General features: G+C 39.7%; 1 protein-coding gene and 1 non-coding gene across 2 annotated transcripts in view; one reads left to right on the top strand and one right to left on the bottom strand.

Moving 5' to 3' along the window:
- LOC133049633 (ATP-binding cassette sub-family C member 4-like) overlaps positions 1 to 24,766 on the bottom strand; it is a 287,184-nt gene that overhangs the window by 188,697 nt on the left and 73,721 nt on the right. The window contains exons 4-6 of the mRNA XM_061133773.1: positions 14,383 to 14,607; positions 8,243 to 8,332; positions 264 to 427 (exon numbers count right to left, since the gene is read on the bottom strand). Coding sequence (XP_060989756.1) covers positions 264 to 427; positions 8,243 to 8,332; positions 14,383 to 14,607 — 479 coding nt within the window. The remainder of the gene's footprint in view (positions 1 to 263; positions 428 to 8,242; positions 8,333 to 14,382; positions 14,608 to 24,766) is intronic.
- Positions 18,357 to 18,459, top strand: LOC133049789 (U6 spliceosomal RNA). The gene has a single exon (XR_009691469.1). It is a non-coding gene; the product is annotated as a U6 spliceosomal RNA (small nuclear RNA).

The following is a 24,766-nucleotide window of genomic DNA, read 5'->3' as shown; positions in this document are numbered from 1 at the left end:
TAAATAACTTGGACTTAGGTAAATTCTGCTTACAGACACTATACTTATTCAAGTACCATTCCAGGAAGAGCCAGGAAATGGCTTCATCTTTCCCCCTTCAAGATCAGTCTTTGATTTAAGGATGGAGCCTCCACTAGCTAAGCCTGAATGGTCTACAACATCAGAGAAGGTTGATGTTGTTGTTTTTTTAACAAAAGCATAGAGTAGACTGTGGGTTCACCAAGTACATATCATCTATTTTTTTAAGCCAGTGTTTCTCTTACCGGAGTGATAAAAACAACTTCCCAGAGAAGATTTGCAAAAGCATAAAAATAATGAGGAGTGCCATCCCAGCAAGAGATGATATTCCTATTTCCATCCAGAGCAGGATGATCACTGCGATAGCCATAAGTGGCCCAATCCACAGGATGTGCAAGCGCATCGTTACCTTAAAAGAAAAAGACAAAGTCTTCTTAGAACTGTATAAAAGCAAAACCATAAGCACACAATTTAGAAACAATCTGCTCTGAAGGAAGAGACAGGAGCCTAAATAGAAATGATCTCAGTGGGTTTTAAACCTGCTGAAGCAGAAATAGAAGCATCTTCCCCAGATGATGCTGTTCTGGGGCAGCACAAGCCTGGGTTCAGGGACATCCAGGTAAAAGCAGACAGGCACACTGGAAGGAAAATGTTTATTTTGTCAACAATGCAGATGATCTCAGGGCATCCCTAAACTCTCTCTCTGTCCCAAAATTCAGACGCCTTTTTCCCTGGGGCTCCCTGAAACCCCAGGAAAGTCTACATTATGGTACTTACCACTCCCTCTAGTAATGACTTGTGTATTTACCTCCCTGATGGGCTTTGACTTCTCCAGGGCAGAAACTAAGCCTTATTCATCCCTGAAACTGAAGAGGTACCTGACTTCATGTCTGATGAATGAATAACTGAAAGAGAAGTTGTTGTTGTTCATCACTTAGTCATTTCTGACTCTTTGTGACCCCATGGACTGCAGCACATCAGGCTCCCCTGTCCTTCACCATCTCCAGGAGCTTGCTCAAACTCATGTCCATTGAGACAGTGATGCCATCCAACCATCTCATCCTCTCTTGTCCCCTTCTCCTCTTGCCCTCAATTTTCCCCAGCATCAGGGTTTTTCCAGTGAGTTAACCCTTGACATCATGTGGCCAAAGGATTAAAGCTTCGGCTTCACCATCATTCAATCCAGTGAATGTTCAGGGTTGATTTCCTTTAGGATTGACTGGTTTGATCTCATTCCTATCCAAGGGACTCAGGAGTTTTCTCCAGAACCACAGTTTGAAAGTATTAATTCTTTGGCACTCAGACTTCTTGATATGGTCCAACTCTCATATCCATATAAGACTAGTGAAAAAGCCATGGCTTTCACTACATGGACCTTTGTCAGAAAAGTATGTCTCTCCTTGTTAATAGGCTATCTAGGTTTGTTATAACATTTTTTTCCCCAAGGAACAAGCGTCTTTTAATTTCAAGGCTACATTTACCATCTACAGTGATTTGGGAGCCCAAGAAAACAAAGTGAGTCACTGTTTCCATTGTTTCCCCATCTATTTGCCATGAACTGATGGGACTGGATGCCATGATCTTAGTTTGTTGGATGTTAAGTTTTAAGTCAGGTTTTTAACTCTTCTCTTTCACCTTCATCAAGAGGCTCTTTAGTTCCTCTTTGCTTTCGGCCATTAGGGTGGTGTCATTTGCACATCTGAGGTTATTGATAGTTCTCCCAGCAATCTTGATTCCAGCTTGAGCTTCACCCGGCCCAGGATTCTACATGATGTACTCTGTATGAAAGCTGAATGTATGAAAGCAGGGTGACAATATACAGCCTTGACATATTCCTTTCCTCATTTGGAACCAGTCCGTTATTCTATGCACAGTTCTAACTCTTCCTTCTTGACCTGCATACAGGTTTCTTGGGATGCAATTAGGTAGTCTAGTACTCCCATCTCTTAAAGAATTTTCCACATTTTATTGTGATCCACACAGTGAAAGGCTTTGGCATAGTTAATGAAGCAGAAGTAGATGTTCTTCTGGAATCCCCTTCCTTTTTCTATGACCCAAGGAATGTTGGCAATTTGATCTATAATTCCTCTGCCTTTTCTAAATCCAGCTTATACATCTGAAATTTCTCTGTTCCTGTACTGTTGGAGCCTAGATTGAAGGCTTTAGAGCATTACCTTCCTAGCATGTGAAATGAGTGCAATTGTCTGGTACGTGGAACAGTCTTTGACATTGCCTTTCTTTGGGGTTGAAATGAAAACTGACCTTTTCCAGTCCTGTGGCCGCTGCTTAGTTTTCCAAATTTGCTGGCATTTTGTGTGCACTTTAACAGCATCATTTTTTAGGATTTAAAATAGCTCAACTGGAATTCCATCATGCCCACTAGCTATGTTGGTAGTAATGCTTCCTAAGGCCCACTTGACTTCATACTCCAGGATGTTTGGCTCGAGGTAAGTGATCATGCTATCATGTTTATCTGTGTCATTAAAATCTTTTTTTGTACAGTTCTTCTGTATATTTTTGCCACCACTTCTTAATATGTTCTGCTTCTGTTAACTCCATACCATTTCTGTCGATTATTGTGCCCATTTTTCCTTGAAATGTCCCCTTGGTATTTCTAATTTTCTTGAAGAGATCTCTGTCCAGTTCAGTCCTTCAGTGGTGTCCCACTCTTTGTGACCCCCTGGCTGTGACTGCAGCATGCCAGGCCTCCCTGTCCATCACCAACTCCCAGAGTTTACTCAAACTCATGTCTATTGAGTCGGTGATGCCATCCAACCATCTCATCCTCTGTTGTCCCCTTCTCCTCCCACTTTCAATCTTTCCCAGCATCAGTGTCTTTTCCAATGAGTCAGTTCTTCCCATCAGGTGGCCAAAGTATTGGAGTTTCAGCATCAGCATCAGTCCTTCCAATGAACATTCAGGACTGATTTCCTTTAGGATTGACTGGCTTGATCTCCTTGCTATTCAAGGGATTCTAAGGAGTTTTCTCCAGCACTACAGTTTGAAAGTGTTAATTCTTTGCACTCAGCTTTCTTGATAGTCCAACTCTCACATCCATACATGACTACTGGAAAAACCATAGCTTTGACTACAAGGACCTTTGTCAGAAAAGGTCCTTTGATGTCTCTGCTTTTTAATATCCTGTCTGGGTTGGTCATAGCTTTTCTTCCAAGGAGCAAGTGTCTTTTAATTTCATGGCTGCAGTCACCCTCTGCAGTGATTTGGGAGCCCAAGAAAATAAAGCCTGCCACTGTTTCCACTGTTACCCCGTCTATTTGGCATGAAGTGATGGGACCAGGTGTCATGATTTTCATTTTATGAATATTGAGTTTTAAGGCAACTTTTCCACTCTCCCCTTTCACTTTCTTCAAGAGGCTCTTTAGTTCTTCTTCACTTTCTGCCATAAGGGTGCTGTCATCTGCATTCTGAGGTTATTGATGTTTCTCCTGGCAATGGGAGATTGATTCCAGCTTGTGCTTCATCCAGCCCAGCATTTCACTTGATGTACTCTGCATATAAGTTAAATAAGCAGAATGGCAACATACAGCCTTGACGCACTCCCTTCCCGATTTGGAATCAGTCTGTTGTTCCACGTGCAGTTCTAACTTGCTTTTTGACTTGTATATAAATTTCCCAGGAGGCAGGTCAGGCGGTCTGGTATTCCCATCTCTTGAAGAATTTGCCACAGTTTGTTGTGATTCACACAGTCAAAGGCTTTGGAATAGTCAATAAGGAAGTAGATGTTTTTCTAGAACTCTCTTGCTTTTTCTATGATTCAATGAATGTTGGCAATTTGGTTCCTCTGCCTTTTCTAAATCCAGCTTGAACTTCTGAAAGTTCACTATTCACATACTGTTGATGCATGGCTTGGGGACTTTTGAGCATTACTTTACTAGTGTGTGAGATGAGTATAACTGTGTGGTAGTTTGAACATTCTTTGGCATTGAGTTTCCTTGGGATTGAAATGAAAACTGACCTTTTCCAGTCCTGTGGCCATCAAAATCTTGTGCATGCCAAAAGGCCCCACAGAGACTGAGGCAATACCTGCCTTTGAGTGCTTGAGTGTCTTCTGAAGAGATACAGGTCAGCAGTGGCCTGCCACAGGGGCAGGGGCTCTGGGTGCACCAGACATGGGTATGGCATAAGCCCTCTTGGAGGAGGTCGCCATTAACCCCACCATAGGGCCGCTAAAACTTACATAGGACTGGGGAAACAGACTCTTGGAGGGCAGGGAAAAAAAAAAAAAAAAACCTTGTGCATACAAGGACCAAGGATAAAAAAGCAGTGGCCCCACAAGAGACTGACCCAGACTTCCCAGTGAGTGTCCAGGAGCCTCTGGCAGAGGCATGGGTTGGCTGTGGCCTACTACAGGGTTGGGGACACTGACTGTGACAGTGCATACACAAGACCTTTTGAAGGAGGTCTCCATTATCTTAAGTTCAGTCACTCAGTCATGTCTGACTCTTTGAAACCCCAAGGACTGAAGCACACCAGGCTTCCATGTTCATCAGCAAAGCCGAGAGCTTCCTTAAATTCATGTTCATTGAGTCCGTGATACCACCCAGCCATCTCATCCTCTGATGTCCCCTTCTCCTCCTGCCTTCAATCTTTCCCCAGCATCACAGTCTTTTCAAATGAGTCAGTTCTTCCCATCAGATGGCCAAAGATTTGGAGTTTCGGCTTCAGCATCAGTCCTTCCAATGAATATTCAGGACTAATTTCCTTTAGGATTGACTGGTTGGATTTCCTTGTAGTCCAAGGTACTCTCAAGAGTCTTTTCCAACACCACAGTTCAAAAGCATCAATTCTTCGGGGCTCAGCTTTCTTGATAGTCCAACTCTCACATCCATACATGACTGATGGAAAAACAATAGCTTTGACTAGACAGACCTTTGTTGGTAAAGTAATGTCTCTACTTTTTAATAATCTGTCTAGGTTGGTCATAGCTTTTCTTCCAAGGAGCAAGTGTCTTTTAGTTTTATGGCTGCAGTCACCATCTGCAGTGATTTTGGAGACCAAGAAAATAAAATTAGTCACTGTTTCCATTGTTACCCCGTCTGTTTGCCATGAAGTGATGGGACCAGATGCCATGATCTTTGTTTTTTGAATGTTGAGTTTTAAAGCAACATTTTCACTCAACTCTTTCATTTTCATCAAGAGGCTCTTTAGTTCTTCTTCACTTTCTGCCATAAGGGTGCTACCATCTGCATATTTGAGGTTATTGATATTTCTCCCAGCAATCTTGATTTCAACTTGTGCTTCATCCAACCTGTCATTTGGCATGATGTACTCTGTATATAAGTAAAAGAAGCACGGTGACAATATACAGCCTTGACATACTCCTTTCCCAATTGGAATCAATCTGTTGTTCCATGCCCAATTCGAAGCGTTGCTTTTTGACCTGCATACAGATTTCTCAGGAGGCAGGTAAGGTCGTCTGGTATTCCTATCTCTTTAAGAATTTTCCACAGTTTGTTGTTATCCACACAGTCAAAGGCTTTGGCATATTTAATAAAGCAAAAGTAGATGTTTTCCTGGAACTCTCTTGTTTTTTCTATGATCCAACGGATGTTGGCAGTTTGATCTCTGGTTCCTCTGCTTTTTCTAAATTCAGCTTACACATCTGGAAATTCATGGTTCATATACTGTTGAAGCTTTGTTTGGAGAATTTTGAGCATTACTTTGCTAGGGTGTGAGATGAGTGCAATTGTGCGGTGGCTGGAACATTTTTTGGCATTGACTTTCTTTGGGGTTGGAATGAAAACTGACTTTTTCCAGTCCTATGGCCACTGCTCAGTTTTCCAGATTTGCTGGCATATTGACTGCAGCATTTCATAGAATCATCTTTCAGGATTTGAAATAGCTCAACTGGAATTCCATCACATCCACTAGCTTTGTTTGTAGTGATTCTTCATAAGGTCCACTTGGCTTCACATTCCAGGATATCTGGCTCTAGGTGAGTGATCACACCATCGTGCTTATCTGGATCATGAAGATCTTTCTTGTATAGTTTTTCTGTGTATTCCAGTCATCTCTTCTTAATATCTTCTGCTTCTGTTAGGTCCATACTATTTCTGTCCTTTATTGTGCCCATCTTTGCATGAAATGTTCCCTTGGTATCTCTAATTTTCTTGGAGAGATCTATAGTCTTTCCCAGTCTATACTGTTTTCCTCTATTTCTTTGCATTGTTCGATGAGGAAGGCTTTCATATCTCTCCTTGCTATTCTTTGGAACTCTGCATTCAAATGGGTATATCTTTCCTTTTCTCCTTTGCCTTTAGCTTCTCTTCTTTTCTCAGCTATTTGTAAGGCCTCGTCAGACAACCATTCTGCCTTTTTGCATTTTTTTTCTTGCAGATGGTCTTCACTGCCTTCTGTACAATGTCATGAACCTCCATCCATAGTTCATCAGGCACTCTATCAGATCTAATCCTTTGAATCTATTTGCCACTTCCACTATATAATCATAAGGGATTTGGTTTAGGTCATACCTGAATGGTCTAGTGGTTTTTTCTACTTTCTTCAATTTAAGTCTGAATTTGGCAATAAGGAGCTCATGATCTGAGCCACAGTCACCTCCCAGTCTTGTTTTTGCTGGCGGTATAAAGCTTCTCCATCTTTGGCTGCATAGAATATAATCAATCTGATTTTGGTATTGACCATCTCGTGATGCCCCTGTGTAGAGTTTTCTCTTGTGTTGTTGAAAGAGGGTGTTTGCTATGACCAATGTGTTCTCTTGGCAAAACTTTGTTAGCCTTCACCCTACTTCATTTTGTACTCCAAGGCCAAATTTGCCTGTTACTCCAGGTAGCTCTTGACTTCTTACTCTTGCATTCCAGTCCCCTATAATGAAGAGGACATCTTTTTTGGGTGTTAGTTCTAGAAGGTTTTGAGGTCTTCATAGAACTGTTCAGCTTCAGCTTCTTCAGCATTACTGATCAGGGCATAGATTTGGATTACTGTGATATTGAATGGTTTGCCTTGGAAATGAACGGAAATCATTCTGTCGTTTTTGAGATTGCATCGTAGTACTGCATTCAGTTCAGTTCAGTCTCTCAGTCATGTCCAACTCTTTGCAACCCCATGCACTTCAGCACACCAGGCCTCCCTGTCCATCATCAATTCCTGGAGTTTCTCACACTCCATTGAGTCGGTGATGCCATCCAACCATCTCATCCTCTGTTGTCCCCTTCTCCTCCCACCTTCAATCTTTCCCAGCATCACGGTCTTTTCAAATGAGTCAGTTCTTCCCATCAGGTGGCCAAAGTATTAGAATTTCAGCATCAGTCCTTCCAATAAACACCCAGGACTGATCTGCTTTAGGATGGACTGGTTGGATCTCCTTGTGGTCCAAGGGACTCTCAAGAGTCTTCTCAATCACCACAGCTCAATAGCATCATTTCTTTGGCACTCAGCTTTCTTTATAGTCCAACTCTCTCATCCATACATGACTACTGGAAAAACCATAGCCTTGACTAGATGGACCTTTGTTGGCAAAGTCATGTCTCTCCTTTTTAATATGCTGTCTAGGTTGGTCATAACTTTTCTTTCAAGGAACAAGCATCTTTTAGTTTCATGGCTGCAGTCACCATCTGCAGTGATTTTGGAGCCCAAAAATATATGCAGAGTACATCATGAGAAATGCTGGACTGGATGAAGCACAAGCTTGAATCAAGATTGCCAGGAGAAATATCAATAACCTCAGATATGCAGATGATACCACAATTAAGGAGAAAGTGAAGAACTAAAGTGTGAAAAAAAAAAAAAAAAAGAGGGTGGGGTTGACAACTGACAGGAAGTTGAGTCTGGCTGGAGACCACCTACTTGGCATATTCCTCACAGGCTCCCTGTGCAGCAGCACTGAACAGGGCACAGGGGAGATAACAATCCCTGCCCACCAAGCCTTCATCATCCAGAGGAGAAGGAAGTCAGTTCAGCAACACTGACAGCATGTGCCAAGAAGGGCTACACCAGGAGGACCTTTAGGGACACTAACCGAGCTGGGAAGGAACACTACTGCCTATCTTGAATTAGAAAAACAAAATTCTAATCCACAGGACAATACATATTTTTACATGTAAGTTGCACACAGAAGAGATGAGAGCTGGATGACAACTCATATCTTAGGTTCTCAACAGAACCCTGGCTGACACCAAACCCTGGCACTTGGCTCCCAAAAAGCTGAACCCTGTGAGAAATGAAAGAGGATCCCTTGGGCACTTACACTGTCAAACCTCTTCACATCGTTGGACAGCAGGTTGACTATCTGGCCTGTGGTGGTCTTCCCTATGGCCGAGTTACTCAGGCGAAGGGTCTGAAATACGAGAGGGAGACAGAGAATTGGGTGTCCGTGTTGATACAAATTCCTACTTAAAACATAGAAAAATGGATAACACTTTCTTGGGGTCATGCATGGTATCAGGATGAGCAGGATAACCCTTGACAGCAGGACTCTAGGGACCCAAGTTCATCCTTTATCTCCTCAATGTGGCAGAAGACCCGCCCAGAAGGACAGCAAAGGGAGGAGTAGGAGGTAGAAACAAAATCCCTCACCTGCTTCTCAATGAACTTGGGTCTGCCCAGATGGTTTACACTTAGGAGCAAAATAAAGTAAATTTGAGCCTAACTAGAAGAGAGTGGAGAAACTGCCTTAAAGCAAGAAATTAGAGGACTTGGACTATAAATTAGGGAAGTTGAAATCAATCATTAACACCGTATGTGAAATCACTTAAGAACTTTGATCTTAGTTTCCTCATTCCAATATGAGCAGAGGACTTCCCTGGTGGTTCAGTGGTTAAGCATCTGCCTGCCAATGCAGAGGACACAGGTTTGATCCTTCATCTGGGAAGATCCCACATGCTACAGGGCAACTAAGCCTGTGCACCACAATTCCTGGGCCCGAGTACCCTACAGCCTGTGTTCTGCAATAAGAGAAACCATCTCCACAATAAGAGAAACCATCTGCACATTGCAATTAGAGAGCAACCCTCAACAAAAGAAACAACAAGAGAAAGCCCATACAAAGCAACAAAGGCTCAGCATAGATGAAAATAAATACTTATTAAATTCTTTTTTTTTTAAGTTTTTAAATAATATACAATAAAATGAGCAGAGAATAATGTTCAAAATAATATTCTGGTGAGGAAACTATGCCCTTTAATGCCTGACTTTACAAAAAACAGCCTTTTTTACATGATCCCTTTATTTGTTAAAAAGTTCCAATATATGCCCTAGAGATCAGGAACCTGAAGTGACCACTATGAGATGTTTCAGTGGACCACTAACTGGAGCCATGGATGCAAACAAAATGTCAGAATTCACGAAAACTTTTCACTTAGTTCTCAAGTTAAAGAGAAAAATCAGTGATCAAGTAGAAAATATAAAATTATGTAGCCATGATGGAAGAGGGTATGGCGGTTTCTCAAAAAATTAAACATAAGATTAGTATATAGCACAACAGTTCCACTACTGGGAATGTACTCAAAAGAACTGAAAGCACAACCTTGAACAGATATTCGTTTACCTATGTTCATAGCAGCACTATTCACAATAGATATAAAATGTAAACAACCCAAATGTTTATTAACAGATGAATGAATACACAAAATATTGTACATACCTATCATGAAATATCATTCAGTCTTAAAAAGGAATTAAATTCTGACACCTGATACAACATGGATAAACCTTGAAAACATTATGCTAGGTGACATAATCCGGACATTATATGCTTTCACTTATATGAGGCACCTGGAGTAGTGAAATGCATATAGAGAAGTAGAATGGTGATGATGGTGAAGGGACGGGAGTATAAACTTAGTGCTTAATGGGTACAGATTTGGGGAGATGAAAAAGTTCTGGAGATGCATAATGGTGATAACTCCACAACAATGTGAATGTACCTGATGTCACTAAATGGTGCACTTAAAAAGAGTTAAAACTGTAAATTTTGTTGTGTATATTTTGTTGCATTTTTTTAAATCAATTATCAAAAGCCAAAAGTTATTTTACCACAGTTGTGGAAAGGTAATTAAAAGACAAGTCATTTTCTATATATCATACATCCCACAAGATCATTCAACAATACAAACTATGACTATAAGCTTAGCAGCCATTCCATTTCTAACTCAATCTGATTTCTTTCCAGGACTAGGGATGAGCAAGTAGGGCTTCAGCATAAACCAGGAACATTCAGATGGGCTTTTTAGAGCTGCTCTGCAACACCAACTTTTGCCCTAAAGAGTCAGCCCCCCTGTAACCTACAAAAAAGAAACATCTTATTTCTTCACCTCAGCAGGATTCTAGATGCATGAAAGTGCATGAGGAAATTGTCTCTCCCATGTTTCTGGAGGGGCTTCCCTGGTAGCTAAGCTGGTAAAGAATTCACCTGCAATGCAAGAGACCCCACTTCAATTCCTGGGTCAGGAAGATGTCCTGGAGAAGGGATAGGCTATCCACTGCAGTATTCTTGGGCTTCCCTGGTGGTTCAGCTGGTAAAGAATCTGCCTGCAATGTGGGGAGACCTGGGTTCAACCCCTGGGTTAGGAAGATCCCCTGGAGGAGGGAACAGCTACCCACTCCAGTATTCTGGCCTGGAGGATTCCATGGACTGTATAGTCCATGGGGTTGCAAAGAGTTAGACACAACTGAATGATGTTTCTGGAAATCCATGTTACCTCTATGGTTTTACCTCAGCAATTTCTGACTTTGTAAAAAGACAATTCTTTAAAATACAAAGAATCTAAATTGGAAAGGAAGAAGTCAAACTGTCACTATTTGTAGATGACATGATACTATACATAGGAAATCCTAAAGACACTAAAGAAAACTATTAGAGTTCATCAATGAATTCAGTAAAGTTTCAGGATATAAAATTAATATACAAAAATGTGCTGCATTTCTATACATTATTAACAAAATATCAGAAAGGGAAATTAAGGAAACAATCCCGTTTACCACTGCATCAAAAAGACTAAAATGCCTAGGAATAAACCTACCTAAGGAGGTAAAAGATCTGTACCCCCGAAACTATAAGACACTGATGAAAGAAATCGAAGATGACAAAACAGATGGAAAGATACACTATGTTCTTGGATTGGAAAGATAGGTATTGTCAAAATGACCGTACTACCCAAGGCAATCTACAGATCCAATGCAATGCCTATCAAATTTCCAATGGCATTTTTCACAGAACTGGAACAAAAAAATATAAAATTTGTATGGAGAAACAAATGACACAAATAGTAAAAAAAAAAAAAAAAAAAAAAATTGAAATAGAACAAGAAAGCTGGAGGAATCACACTCCTTGACTTCGACTATAGTACAAAGCTACAGTAATCAAAATGATAGTATGAAAGTGAGGTGAACTGATGTAAATCCATGGCTGATTCATGTCAATGTATGGCAAAAACCACTACAATATTGTAAAGTAATTAGCCTCCAACTAATAAAAATAAATGGAAAAAAAAAAAGAAAGAAAGAAAGTGAAGTGAAAGTCACTCAGCCATGTCCAACTCTTTGTGACCCCATTAACTATACAGTCCATGGAATTCTTTAGGCCAGAATACTACAGTGGGTGGACTTTCTCTTCTCCAGGGTATCTTCCCAAACCAGGGATCAAACCCAGGTCTCCCATATTGCAGGCAGATTCTTAACCAGCTGAGCCACAAGGGAAACCCAAGGCACCCATGACTGCTGGATAAACCATAGTTGACTAGATGGACCTTTGTTGGTAAAGTACTGTCTCTGCTTTTTAATCTGCTGTCTAGATTGGTCATAGCTTTTCCTCCAGGAAGCAGGCATCTTTTAATTTAATGGCTGAAGTCACCATCTGCAGTGATTTTGGAGCCCAAGAAAATGAAGTCTGTCACTGTTTCCATTGTTTTCCCATCTATTTGCCATGAAATAATGGGATTGAATGCCATGAACTTCATTTTTTTTTTAAGTTTTATGCCAGCTTTTACACTGTCTTCTTTCACTTTCATCAAGAGGCTCTTTAGTTTCTCTTTGCTTTCTGCCATAAGGGTTGTGCCATCTGCATATCTGAGGTTATTGATACTTCTCCCTTCACAAGCTTGGTTACAGCTTGTGCTGCATTCAGCCCAACATTTCGCATGATGTACTCTGCATGTGAGTTAAATTAGCAGGGTGACAATACGCAGCCTTGATGTACTCCTTCCCCAATTTGGAACCAGTCCATTGTTCCATGTCTGGTTCTAACTATTGCCTCATGACCTGCATACAGGAGGCAGGTTAAGGTGGGCTTGTATTCCCATCTCTTGAAGAATTTTCCAGAGTTTGTTGTGACCCACAAAGCAAAACGCTTGAGTGTAGTCAATGAAGCAGAAGTAAATGTTTTTCTGGATTCTCTTGCTTTTTCTATGATCCAACAGATGTTGGCAATTTGATCTCTGGTTCCTCTGCCTTTTCTAAATCTAGCTTGAAAATCTGGAAGCTTTTGGTTCATGTACTGTTGAAGCCTAGGTTGGAGAGTTTTAAGCATTACTCTGCTAGCATGTGAAATGAGTGCAATTGTGCAGTAGTTTGAACATTATTTGGCATTGCCTTTCTTTGGGATTGGTACAAAAACTGACCTTTTCCAGTGCTGTGGCCACTGCTGAGTTTTCCAAATTTGCTGGCATAAAGAGGGTAGCATTTTAACAGCATCATCTTTTAGGATTTGAAACAGCTCAGCTGAAAAAAAAGTGGTCCACTGAAGAAGGGAATGCAAACCACTCCAGCATTTTTGCCTTGAGAATCCCATGAACAATATGAAAAGGCAAAAAGATTTGACACTAAAAGATGAACTCCCCAGGTCAGTAGATGCCCAACATACTACTGGAGAAGAGTGAAGAAATAGCTCCAGAAGGAATGAAGAGGCTGAGCCAAAGTGAAAACAATGCCCAATTGTGGATGTGTCTGGCGGTGAAAGAAAAGTCCAATGCTGTAAAAAACAATGTTGCATAGGAACCTGGACTGTTAGGTTCATGAATCAGGTTCACATAATCCAAACATTAACAAGACTCTGCTCAGAAAAGGATGAGGAAAGATATCTTTAACTTGCTGAGAAAAATATTCCTAAAAAATAGAAGTTCTAGATAAGTAGCAACCAAGTAAAAGAAGTGCTTGTTTTCATTCAAATTGCTTGGCTTTATCTTTCAATAAGGATTTTGTTTATTTTTAATTGTATATATATATATATATATATATATATATATATATATATATATATATTAATGTGCACAACAAGATGTTTGACATAAATGTACACTGGGAAATGATCACTGTAGTTAAAACAGTTAACATGTCCATTGCCTCATGTAGTTATCTTTTTGTGTGTGCAGTGAAAACACTTATAATCTACTCTCTCAGAAAATTTCAAGTATACAACATGGTTAAATAAAGATGTTTTAAAAATGAAACATCCCAGGACAGAGAGATATCTACGAACTTGTTTATCAAGAGCTCTCCAGCACATGACACTGGTGTATCTGTGGCAGTTCATTTGTAAAGACATCTGAAATACTTAACTCCTTTTATACTAGATAAGACTAGAATAAAATATAGAATAATTTTATAGCATTTCTCAATACAAAAACACTAGAAACATCAAACCAGATTTTATTAAAGCAGCTATAATGCATACTAAAAAAGCAAATATTGTATTAAGAAAATAACTTCAATGAATAGCAACATAAATAACCTCTAAAATTGCTAAAAACAAATTAAAATTTCAAGTTTTCTCCCATTCAACTATTTTCTTTAATATTATCAAAAACAATCATACCTACAGAATATCATGAGTGAGTCTAATCTGGCACAGATTTCACTTATACTTTTATTTACTAAGCACAATTATATTAAACATGACTAGATGCATCATTTAAAATATAATCATATATTTTATTAAACACATATTTTTCTCCTAAATTTAATGTTATAGATCCAATCACTAAAGTCACTTTTAAACACAACTTTGATGTAAATGAAGGTTTAAATAAAAACAACAAAATTTCCATGAATACCACAAAAAGATTTAGGCAAGAAAACATTGAAAATCAGTTTGATAATTTTGATACCTATTTTTTAATTAGATTTCAATATAAGTTTAGTGGGTATTATGCACCAGCCTATGCATAAAGTTATCAAAGGTAGCCCTGGTCTGATCTCCAAACAAAACTTTTCATTATATATTTGTAAAGTTTACTCAAACAACAACAACAAATTGGCTTGAAACAAATATCGAGTATCTCAGGTAAGGAGTAAATGACACCAGTTACAAAATTTTTAATCTACAAAGAACTTTCCCAAAATGCTCCTGATTCTTCAGAGGAGGTACAAACTTTTGTACCAAATGACACTTACCTTGCGGTAAATCATATGGCACATGGCTACTCTTAATCTCATCCCTATTCGCTGAGTGTAATATAAGAAAAAGTGCTGCAGAATTGCCCAAACGACAAGGCAGACATTCAGTACAGCCGTGTAGCCATAGGCTTTGAACAAAGCCCCAGAATCAGAGGGGTCATAGTTTTGAATGTAAGTAATCAAACCCTCAAAATATGTCGGTAATAGTACTCTGAAGATTTCCTAAAAGGAAAGGAAAAGAAACCTTAATTAGAAATACAAGCCATACCAGTTTTTCTTATCACAAGTTTCATTTTTTTTTAAATTTAATTTTTGCTGTGGTTCAGTTGCTAAGTCATGTCCATTTCTTTGTGACCCTATGGACTGCAGCATGCCAGGCTTCCCTGTCCTTCACTATCTCTCAGAGTTTGCTCAAACTCATGTCCATTGAGTCAGTAATGCCATTTAACTATCTCATCCTCTGTCACCCCCTTCTCCTTGTGCCCTCAATCTTTCCTAGCATTCAGGTCTTTTCCAGTGAGTTGACTCTTTGCATCAGGTAGCCAAAGGATTGCAGCTTCAGTTTCAGCATCAGTCCTTCCAATAAATATTCAGGATTGATTTCCTTTAGGATTGACTGCTTTGATCTCCTTGAAGTCAAAGGGACTCTTTAGAGTCTTCTCCAGCACCACAGTTTGAAAGCATTAATTCTTCAGTGCTCAACCTTCTTTACAGTCCAACTCTCCCATCTGTACATGACTACAGGAAAAACCAAAGCTTTGACTATGTGGACCTTTACTGGCACAGTAAAGTATAGTTGATTTTCAATGCTATGCTAGTTTCAGGTGTACAGCAAAGTAATTCATGTATACATATACATATATCTATTCTTTTTCAGATTCTTCTCCCATATAGGTTATCACAGATTATTGAGTAGAGTTCCCTGTGCTACACAGTGCTGTCTGCTCACTGTCTGATGCTTTGCAACCTTATGGACTGTGGCCTGCCAGGCTCCTCTGTCCATGGGGTTCTCCAGGCAAGAATACTAGAAGGGGTTGACATTTCCCCCTCTAGGGGATCTTCCTGACCCAGGGATCAAAACCACATCTCCTGCGTCTCCTGCATTAGCAGGTGGATACTTCACCACTATACCACGTGGGAAGCCCCATGCTATACAGTAGGTCTTTGTTAATTATCAATATCAATTTCATATATAGTAGTGTGTATATGTTCACCTCAAAGTCCTAATTTATTCCTCCCCCTGCCTTTCCCCTTTGAAATCCATAACTTTGTTTTTGAAGTCTATTTGGAACAACGTTCATTTGTATCATTTTTTTTTAGATTCCACATATAACTGATACCATATGATATTTGTCCTTCTCTATCTGACTTACTTCACTCAGTATTATAATCTCTAAGCCCATCCATGTGATTGCAAATGGTATTATTTCATTCTTTTTTGTGACTGGGTAATAATTCATTGTATATACGTACCATATCTTCTTTATCCATTTCTCTGTCAATAGACTTTTATATTGCTTCTAGACTATTGTAAATAGTGATGCAATGAACACTGAGGTGCATGTGTCTTTTCAAATTATGGTTTCCTCCAGATATATGCCCAGTAGAGGGATTGCTGGATCATGTGGTAGTTCTATTTTTTAGTTTTGTTTTTGTTTTTTTGGTTTTTTCTTTTTCTTTTTTTTGAGGAACCTCCATTCTCACCAACAGTGTAGGAGGTTTACTTTCTCACCACATCTTCTCCAGCATTTATTATTTTCAGACTTTTTGATGATAGTTATTCTGACTGGTGTCAGGTGACTACTCATAGTAGTTTGATTGGCATTTCTCTAATAATTAACAATGTTAAGCATCTTTTCATGTGCTTTTTGGCCATCTGTATGTTTTCTTTTGAGAAATGTCTATTTAGACCTTCTGCCAATTTTTTTGATTTTTTTTTTATATATATTGAGCTGCATGACTGTTAAATATTTTGGAGATTAATCCCTTGTCAATCACTTCATTTGCAAATATTTTCTTCCATTCTGTGGGTTGTCTTTTCATAAAAGGAGAAATCAATATTGGCACAAAAATAGTGGGGAACTTTAGCACTCCACTTACATCAATGGACAGATCATACAGACAGAACAATCAATAAGGGAACAGAGGCCTTGAATGACATATTAGACCATATGGACATAATTGACATTTATATGACATTCTATATGAATGCAGCAGAACACACATTCTCCTCAAGTGCACATGGAACATTCTCCAGGATAACTAACATGCTGGGCCACATAGCAACCCTCAGTAAATTTAAGAACACTGAAATTATATCAAGCATCTTATCCATCCACAACATTATGGATTACAAATCAACTACAAGGGAAAAACTGTAAACAAAACAAAACAAAAAACACAGATATGAAAGCTAAATAATATCTTATTAAGCAACCAATGCATCACTGAAGAAATCAAAGAGGAAACCAAAACATTCCTAGAAACAAATGAAAACACAATGATCCTAAACCTCTAGGATGCAGCAAAAGCAGTTCTAAGAGGGAAGTTTATACTAATACAATCTTATCTCAGGAAACAAGAAAAATCTCAAATAAACAACCTAACCTTACACCTCAAGCAATTAGAGAAAGAAGTACAAACAAAATTCAAAGATAGAAGGGAAAAAATGATAAGTATCAGAGCAGGAATGAATTAAATAGACATAAAGAAAACAATAGAAAAGACCAATGAAACTAAAAGCTGGTTCATCAAAAATATAAGCAAAATTGATAAGCCTTTAGCCGGACTCTTCAAGAAAAAAAGGAGGAGGGCTCAAATCAACAAAGTTAGAAATGAAAAAGGAGAAGTTACAATGGACACTAAAGAAATACAAAGAATACGAGAGATTACTACAAGCAAATATATGTCAATAAAGTTGACAACCTGGAAGAAATGGACAAGTGTTTAGAAAAGTAAAACCTTCCAAGATTGAAGTTTGAACCAGGAAGAAATAGAAAATATGAACAGACTAATCATAAATACTGAAATTGAAACTGTGAGTAAAAACCTCCCAAAAAACAAAAGTCCAGGACCTAATGGCTTCACAGACAAAGATACCATTAAAAAAAGAAAATTAAAAGCCAATCTCACTGATGAACATAGAAACAAAACTCCTCAACAAAATACTAGCAAATCAAATGCAACAACACATTTAAAAGATTACACACCATGATCAAGTGGGATTTATCTCAGGGAGGCAAGGACTCTTCAGTATATGCAAATCAATCAATGTGATATATTATATTAATAAATTGAAGAATAAAAGCCATATGACCATCTCAATAGATGCAGAAAAAGCTTTCAACAAAATCCAACACCCATTTATGATAAAAAAAAAAAAAAATCTGCAGAAAGTGGCCATAGAGGGAACTTACCTAAACAAAATAAAGGCCATATGACACAAACATACATCACAGCTAACATACTCAATGGTGAAAAGTTGAAAGTATTTCCTCTAAGATCAGGAACAAAAAAAGGATGCCCATTCTTGCCACTCTTATTCAACATAGTTTTTAAAGTTCTAGCCACAGAAATCAGAGAAGAAAAAGAAATAAAGGAATCCAAATTGGAAAAGAAGTAAATTTTCACTGTTTGCAAATGACATGATACTACACAGAGAAATTTCTAAAGCTGCTACCAGAAAACTACTAAAGTTCACCAATGAATTCAGTAAGCTTTCAAGAAACAAAATCAATATGCATAAATCTCTTCCATTTCTATACACAAACTAGCTTCACCTTTATTATTAGCATATTAAAATGGCATTTTCACAAAATGCTACACTCATGACTAATCTAAAAGAAAAATTTACAGATCCACTCTCTTCTATAAGACAAGAGACAAACTTAAGCCAAAATATTTCAAGGTAATAAATCCTTGGTACATTGTGTTTGGTACACTGTGGATGCTCAATAAATATTACATTCAGCTCGCTTTGGCAGCACATATACTAAAATTGGAATGATACAGAGAAGATTAGCATGGCCCCTGTGCAAGGATGACATGCAAATTCATGAAGCATTCCATATTTTTGTGCTTGGAAACCTGGTCAACCACTTGTAAAAGAATGAAACTAGAACACTTTCTAACACCATACACAAAAATAAACTAAAAATGGATTAAAGATCTAAATGTAAGACCAGAAACTATAAAACTCCTAGAGGAGAACATAGGCAAAACACTCTCTGACATAAATCACAGCAAGATCCCCTATGACCCACCTCCCAGAATATTGGAAATAAAAGCAAAAATAAACAAATGGGACCTAATGAAACTTAAAAGCTTTTGCACAACAAAGGAAACTATAAGCAAGCTGAAAAGACAACGTTCAGAATGGGAGAAAATAATGGAAAATAAAGAAACAGACAAAGGATTAATCTCAAAAATATACAACCAATTCCTACAGCTCAATTCCAGAAAAATAAATGACCTAATCAAAAAATGGGCCAAAGAACTAAACAGACATTTATCCTCCAAAGAAGACATACACATGGCTAACAAACACATGAAAATATGCTCAACATCACTCATTATCAGAGAAATGCAAATCAAAACCTCAATGAGGTACCATTACATGCCAGTCAGAATGGCTGCTATCCAAAAGCCTACAAGCAATAAATGCTGGAGAGGTGTGGAGAAAAGGGAACCCTCTTACACTGTTGGTGGGAATGCAAACTAGTACAGCCACTATGGAGAACAGTGTGGAGATTTCTTAAAAAACTGGAAATAGAACTGCCATATGACCCAGCAATTCCACTCCTGGGCATGCACACCGAGAAACCAGATCTGAAAGAGACACGTGCACCCCGATGTTCATTGCAGCACTGTTTATAATAGCCAGGTCATGGAAGCAACCTAGATGCCCACCAGCAGATGAATGGATAAGGAAGCTGTGGTACATATACCAATGGAATATTATTCAATCATTAAAAAGAATACATTTGAATCAGTTCTAATGAGATGGATAAAACTGGAGCACATTATTCAGAGTGAAGTAAGCCAGAAAGATAAAGACCAATACAGTATACTAATGCATATATATGGAATTTAGAAAGATGGTAATGATAACCCTATATGCAAAACAGAAAAAGAGACACAGATGTAAAGAAGAGTCTTTTGGACTCTGTGGGAGAAGACGAGGGTGGGATGATTTGAGAGAACAGCATTGAAACATGTATATTATCAAGTGTGAAACAGATCACCAGTCCAGGTTGGATGCATGAGACAAGTGCTTGGGGCTGGTGCACTGGGATAACCCAGAGGGATGGGATGGGGAGGGAGGTGGGAGGGGGTTCAGGATGGAGAACACATGTAAATCTATGGCTGATTCATGTCAATGTATGGGAAAAACCACTACAATATTGTAAAGTAATTAGCCTCCAACTAATAAAAATAAATGGAAAAAAAATAAAGTAGAAACACAAAACTTGGGGGAAAAAATTACATCCAGTGTTTTAGAACACATTTACTAAAACACCAAGTGAGTCTTTGCCTAAGATGAATGAGGAAAAGGTGACAGAAGAAGGATAAGAAATTTGCTTACATATGAACAAACCCTGTTGGTAACCTGCCCCTGTCCCCTGTAGTCTCAACATCCCAGCCCAACAGAAAGTCAAGATGGCTCATGTAGGCAAGACACACTCCTGCTCTCATCTTCTGCTTTAAGAGCCTTTATGAACTCACACATTGGCACAAAAACAGATCCAAGCTTTCCCAACCAGAATTCCACATGTCAGCAGATCAAGATATCAGACTTTAGCTTTTGTTGGAGTATCACAAATAAACCAGGCTTGGGAGGTTCCCAGATGCTCAGCTCCAGATGTCACTGCATCAATATATCTCTAGACCCTTAGAAGCTGGGATGTTGCTTGGAGTTAAAAATTAAACACAGCAGAAGACAAGCTAAAAATAAAATATCCATGGTTCTCCATCAGCCACACACTGCAGGTGTTGGTTTGGAAGAAATGATTTCTTCCCCAGAGCAAAAATTTAAAATACTAAACCAATCAGTTGGGAGGCATTAGAGCTTAACACCTGAGTAAGTAAGACTTACAGAAAGCAATTGTCTTTCCCCAAAGAAATAGCAACACTTGCTCACCCTGCCAAATAGCCACTCCACCAAACATCCTACTACTTCCTCCCTGTAGTCACCCCTTGAGAAGGTACCCTTTTTCCCCAGCAAGGAAAACCAAACTCTCAACACTAATTCAAGTAACAAAATGTAAACACTTCGGCCCTCAACATAATTTCCTCCACAGACTTGTCAAAGGACAAACTGCCAAAAGTTTGGAAATCTTTCTGGAATTCCATTTTGAGATAAATTTTTCCTTTTAAGCAATCACCTTATTAACACAGACAAGATAAACAACTGACAGGCCTGCATTGATAGCTCTCTTCTGTCTATCTGAAGTTGAGGAACCCATGCACAAGAGGAAGGGAAAGTAGAATCCAAAACACCAAACATAAGACAAAACTAACAAGCATTTTCTGCTCAGCCAACTAGTACCCAATCAGGATATTACAGAAAGCTATCCTCATCCCTTAGATGGATGTGACATTGAACTCCAACAATCCTGTTTTGTTACACACACATGTTTGTACCCTATCAACTGCTTTGTCTTCCAAGAGGCCACAGAAGTTTTCATCTACTATAGAGAAGTAGGGCTTCCCCAAAGGCTCAGTGTTAAAGAATCTGCCTGCAATGCAGGAGATGCAGTAGGAGCTGCAGATTCGATCCCTGGGTCAGGAAGATCCCCTAGAGAAGGAAATGGCAACCCACTCCAGTATTCTTGCCTAGAGAATTCCATGGACAATGGAGCCTGGCAGGCTACAATCCATGTGGTTGCAAGAGTCAGACACGACTTAGCAACTAAACAGCAACAATAGAGAAGTAAGTGAATAATGCTTAGTTAAATATGAGTAAGATGATCAAATCAGAGCAAGATGCTCAGTTCTCAAAAGCACAAAGGCTCACTATTACCTTTCCAGAATGCTTCATCATTCATTCCAAGGGGCATGAAGAGCTTAAAAGAGCCCCTCATACAATAGATGGTAAAACAGACTCTTTCTAGAGTTTACTGAGGTGGAACGGGAGGCTTGCACAGAGAAGCAAGAATGTCAAACTGGACACATGCACAGTTCCAGCACAAGTATGGCCAAGGACAGCCCAGTGCTGCAGCCTGAAACCTGGGGCTCTCCACCAGAAGCCCAGCACTAACACCTGCCTTCCCAAACTGCCCTGAAACTTATGATAGTCTCTGGGAATCACTGTTGCCTGTTACTCAGCTCTTTGATTGAGCCCAACTTTGGTGTAATTATAAAAGAAAGTAAGAGAAATATCACCCACCAAAGAGCATACCAACAGATGCAACCAATTCAGGAAAAAAAAAAAAAGTGCAAATAAAGGTATGTCATTAGTGCTTAAGTGTCAGGATTCTTACACTAAAAGATATCATTTAATAACCCAGTTGAAAAAACAGTCTCATTAAGGAGTAATGCCAGTTCATGGACCATAGCTTCAGCTCCTCTGTCTATTCTTGATCCTGGACCTCAGCTAGTAAGAAATACAACAGCTGAGAAAATATTCACTATCAAACCTGAAACTACCAAATTAAAATTTTCTGGATAAGTAAGCAAAAGGACAAAAATTACCCCATAAATCTTTCACTTTTGACACCAATATATGACCCAATGAAAAAGTTTTCCACAAACCAACTGAAAATAGTTTTATTCCTTCACAAATATTCTTCACAGCTGTAAAACCATACGAGATTTTTTTAAAGAGCCCAACTAAACTCCAGAGTGCTCATCATTCAAAGTTCTCTGAGAGTCTCAGAGTCTCTGAAGCAGACATTTCTTGATGGAGTCCTTTGTATTCAGCCTCTTAAAAGCATCATCTGTTTGACCCAACGTCTTGGCTCAGGGGAACTTCTTACACATTTGATGCTAGAACTTCCTCAGTGGGTGCAATGCCTCCTCCATGTTTCCCCATGAAACATTTCTTGCCCAATTCCATGATCTTTGATTTATGAGGGGAAAAAAGGGAAACAGGAGGGAGCTAAGATGGTGGAGGAATAGGATGGGGAGACCACTTTATCCCCCACAAACTCATTGAAAGATCATTTGAACGCTGAGGAAACTCCACAAAACCACTTCTGATCGCTAGCAGAGGATATCAGACACCCAGAAAAGCAGCCCATTGTCTTCAAAAGGAGGTAGGATAAAATATAAAAGACAAAAAGAGAGACAATAGAGTTAGGGACGGAGATCCGTTCTGGGAAGGGAGTCTTAATAGAGGAAGTTTCCAAACACCAGGAAACCCTCTCACTGGCGGGTCTGGGGGAAGTTTTTGAATCTTGGAGGGCAACCTAACTGGAAGGAAAAATAAATAAAACCCACAGATTACATGCCTAAAAACAACTCCCAGCAGAAAAGTACCCCAGACGCTCACATCCGCCACCAGCAGTGGGGGCTGAACAGAGAGGAGCAGGCAGCATTGATTAGGGTATGGACTGGGCCTGAAAGCCCTGAGGGCAATCTGAAGGAGCTAACAAGAGATAGCAACTTAAACTGTGGGATAGCAAAAGAGAGAGAATTAACCTGGGGAAAACCCTAAATTTAGGCACTACCTGCCTGTTCCCGGAACAAAGGACTGAGCAGTTTCAGAGAAGAGCTAGCCGGCTGCAGACCAGCCCATCCCCCACCGGAGGCAGGAGGCAGCGGGGAGGGGAAAGAGGCAAACTTGGCCCAAGAGACAGCACCCCCTACCAAACTGCAAACAGGCTTCCAGTCTCTAACCAAAGACTTCCTGAGATTCTGGATGGTTGACATCTGCTGGGAGAGTCTTAGCTAGAGACCAGCTGCCCAAAAGAGATACAAGGCGCACGGGACCGCACACATGGAAGCTGAGGCTGGGACCTCGGAGGGGATAAGGCACACCGCACCCAGGGAGACTACGCTCAACAAGCTCCTGGCTGCCTGAGCTGCTCTGACCAGGGAAGGCACAAAACGCAGGCCCGAGTCTGTGTCTTTATGGAGTACCTGAAAACTGGAACCTGAGCGGCTTAGACCTGGGAAGTGCACGCAACTCAGGGCCCGCTCCCTGGAGAGAAACCTGGAGCCTGAGCAGTGTAGACGGGGAAAGCACACACGCTGCGAGCTGGGGCAAACCCAGTGTGGCCAGGACACTGCGAGTGCTCCCCACACACACCAGTGATATTTGTCTGCAGTGCCCCTCCATCCCCGCAGCACGACTGAGCAAGCGAACCTAAACAAGAGACCACTTCCACCCACTTGTGTCTGGGCGGAAATTAGGCATTGAAGAGACCTGCAAACAGTAGCCAAATAAACAAAGGGAACCACTTTAGAAGAGACAGGTGCAACAGATTAAAATCCCTGTAGTTAACACCGACTACACTGGAAGGGGCCTATAGATATCGAGAGGTGTAAGCTAGAACAAGGAGCTATCTGAAACTGAACTGAATCCATACTGCCTGAAACAGCCACAGAGAAATTCCTAGATATGTTATTACTATTATTTTTTTTAATTAAAAATTTTTTTCTCTTTTTTCTTAAAAGTCCTCTATTACTCCTCTATTACCCCCTTAAATTTTCATTTTTATAACCCACTATAACCTGGCAAAAAGAAAAAAAAAAAGGACCCTATTTTTAAAGTGAACTTCATATATATTTCTTAAATTTTTTTGTGTTTTTGTTGTTTTTTAATATTGTATTTTTAAGAGTGTAACCTCTAATCTTGATTTTTAATCTTTGTTTTTCAGTGTTTGATATCAATTTTGGACATTTAAGAATCCAACCTTCAGTACCCATTTTTACTCAGGAGTGTGATTACTGGTTTGATCACTCTCTCCCCCTTTTGACTCTCCTTTTTCTCCCCCAGATCACCTCTATTTCCTCCCTCCCCCTTCTCTTCCCAATCCAATTCTGTAAGAATTGGATTGAAATCCAGAGGCAGAAGACTTAAGCCCAAAACCTGAGAACACCAAAGAACTCCTGACTACAGGGAACATCAAGTAATAAGAGATCATCCAAAAGCCTCCATACCTACACTGAAACCAACCACCACCCAAGAGCCAACAAGTTCAAGAGCAAGACACACCATGCAAATTCTCCAGCAACGCAGGAACATAGCCCTGAGTGTCAATATACAGGCTGCCCAAAGTCACACCAAATCCATAGACTCATCTCAAAACTCACTACTGGACACTCCATTGCACTCCAGAGAGAAGAAATCCAGCTCCACCCACCAGAACATCGACGCAAGCTTCCCTAACCAGCAAACCTCAACAAGCCAAACATCCAGCCCCACCCACTGGGAGAA

The sequence above is a fragment of the Dama dama genome, chromosome 30 (assembly GCF_033118175.1).
Source record: "Dama dama isolate Ldn47 chromosome 30, ASM3311817v1, whole genome shotgun sequence".
In the NCBI taxonomy this organism is placed as follows: Eukaryota; Metazoa; Chordata; class Mammalia; order Artiodactyla; family Cervidae; genus Dama; species Dama dama.
Note: the sequence above shows the minus strand (reverse complement) of the source record. Positions and strands in the feature narration are given on the sequence as shown.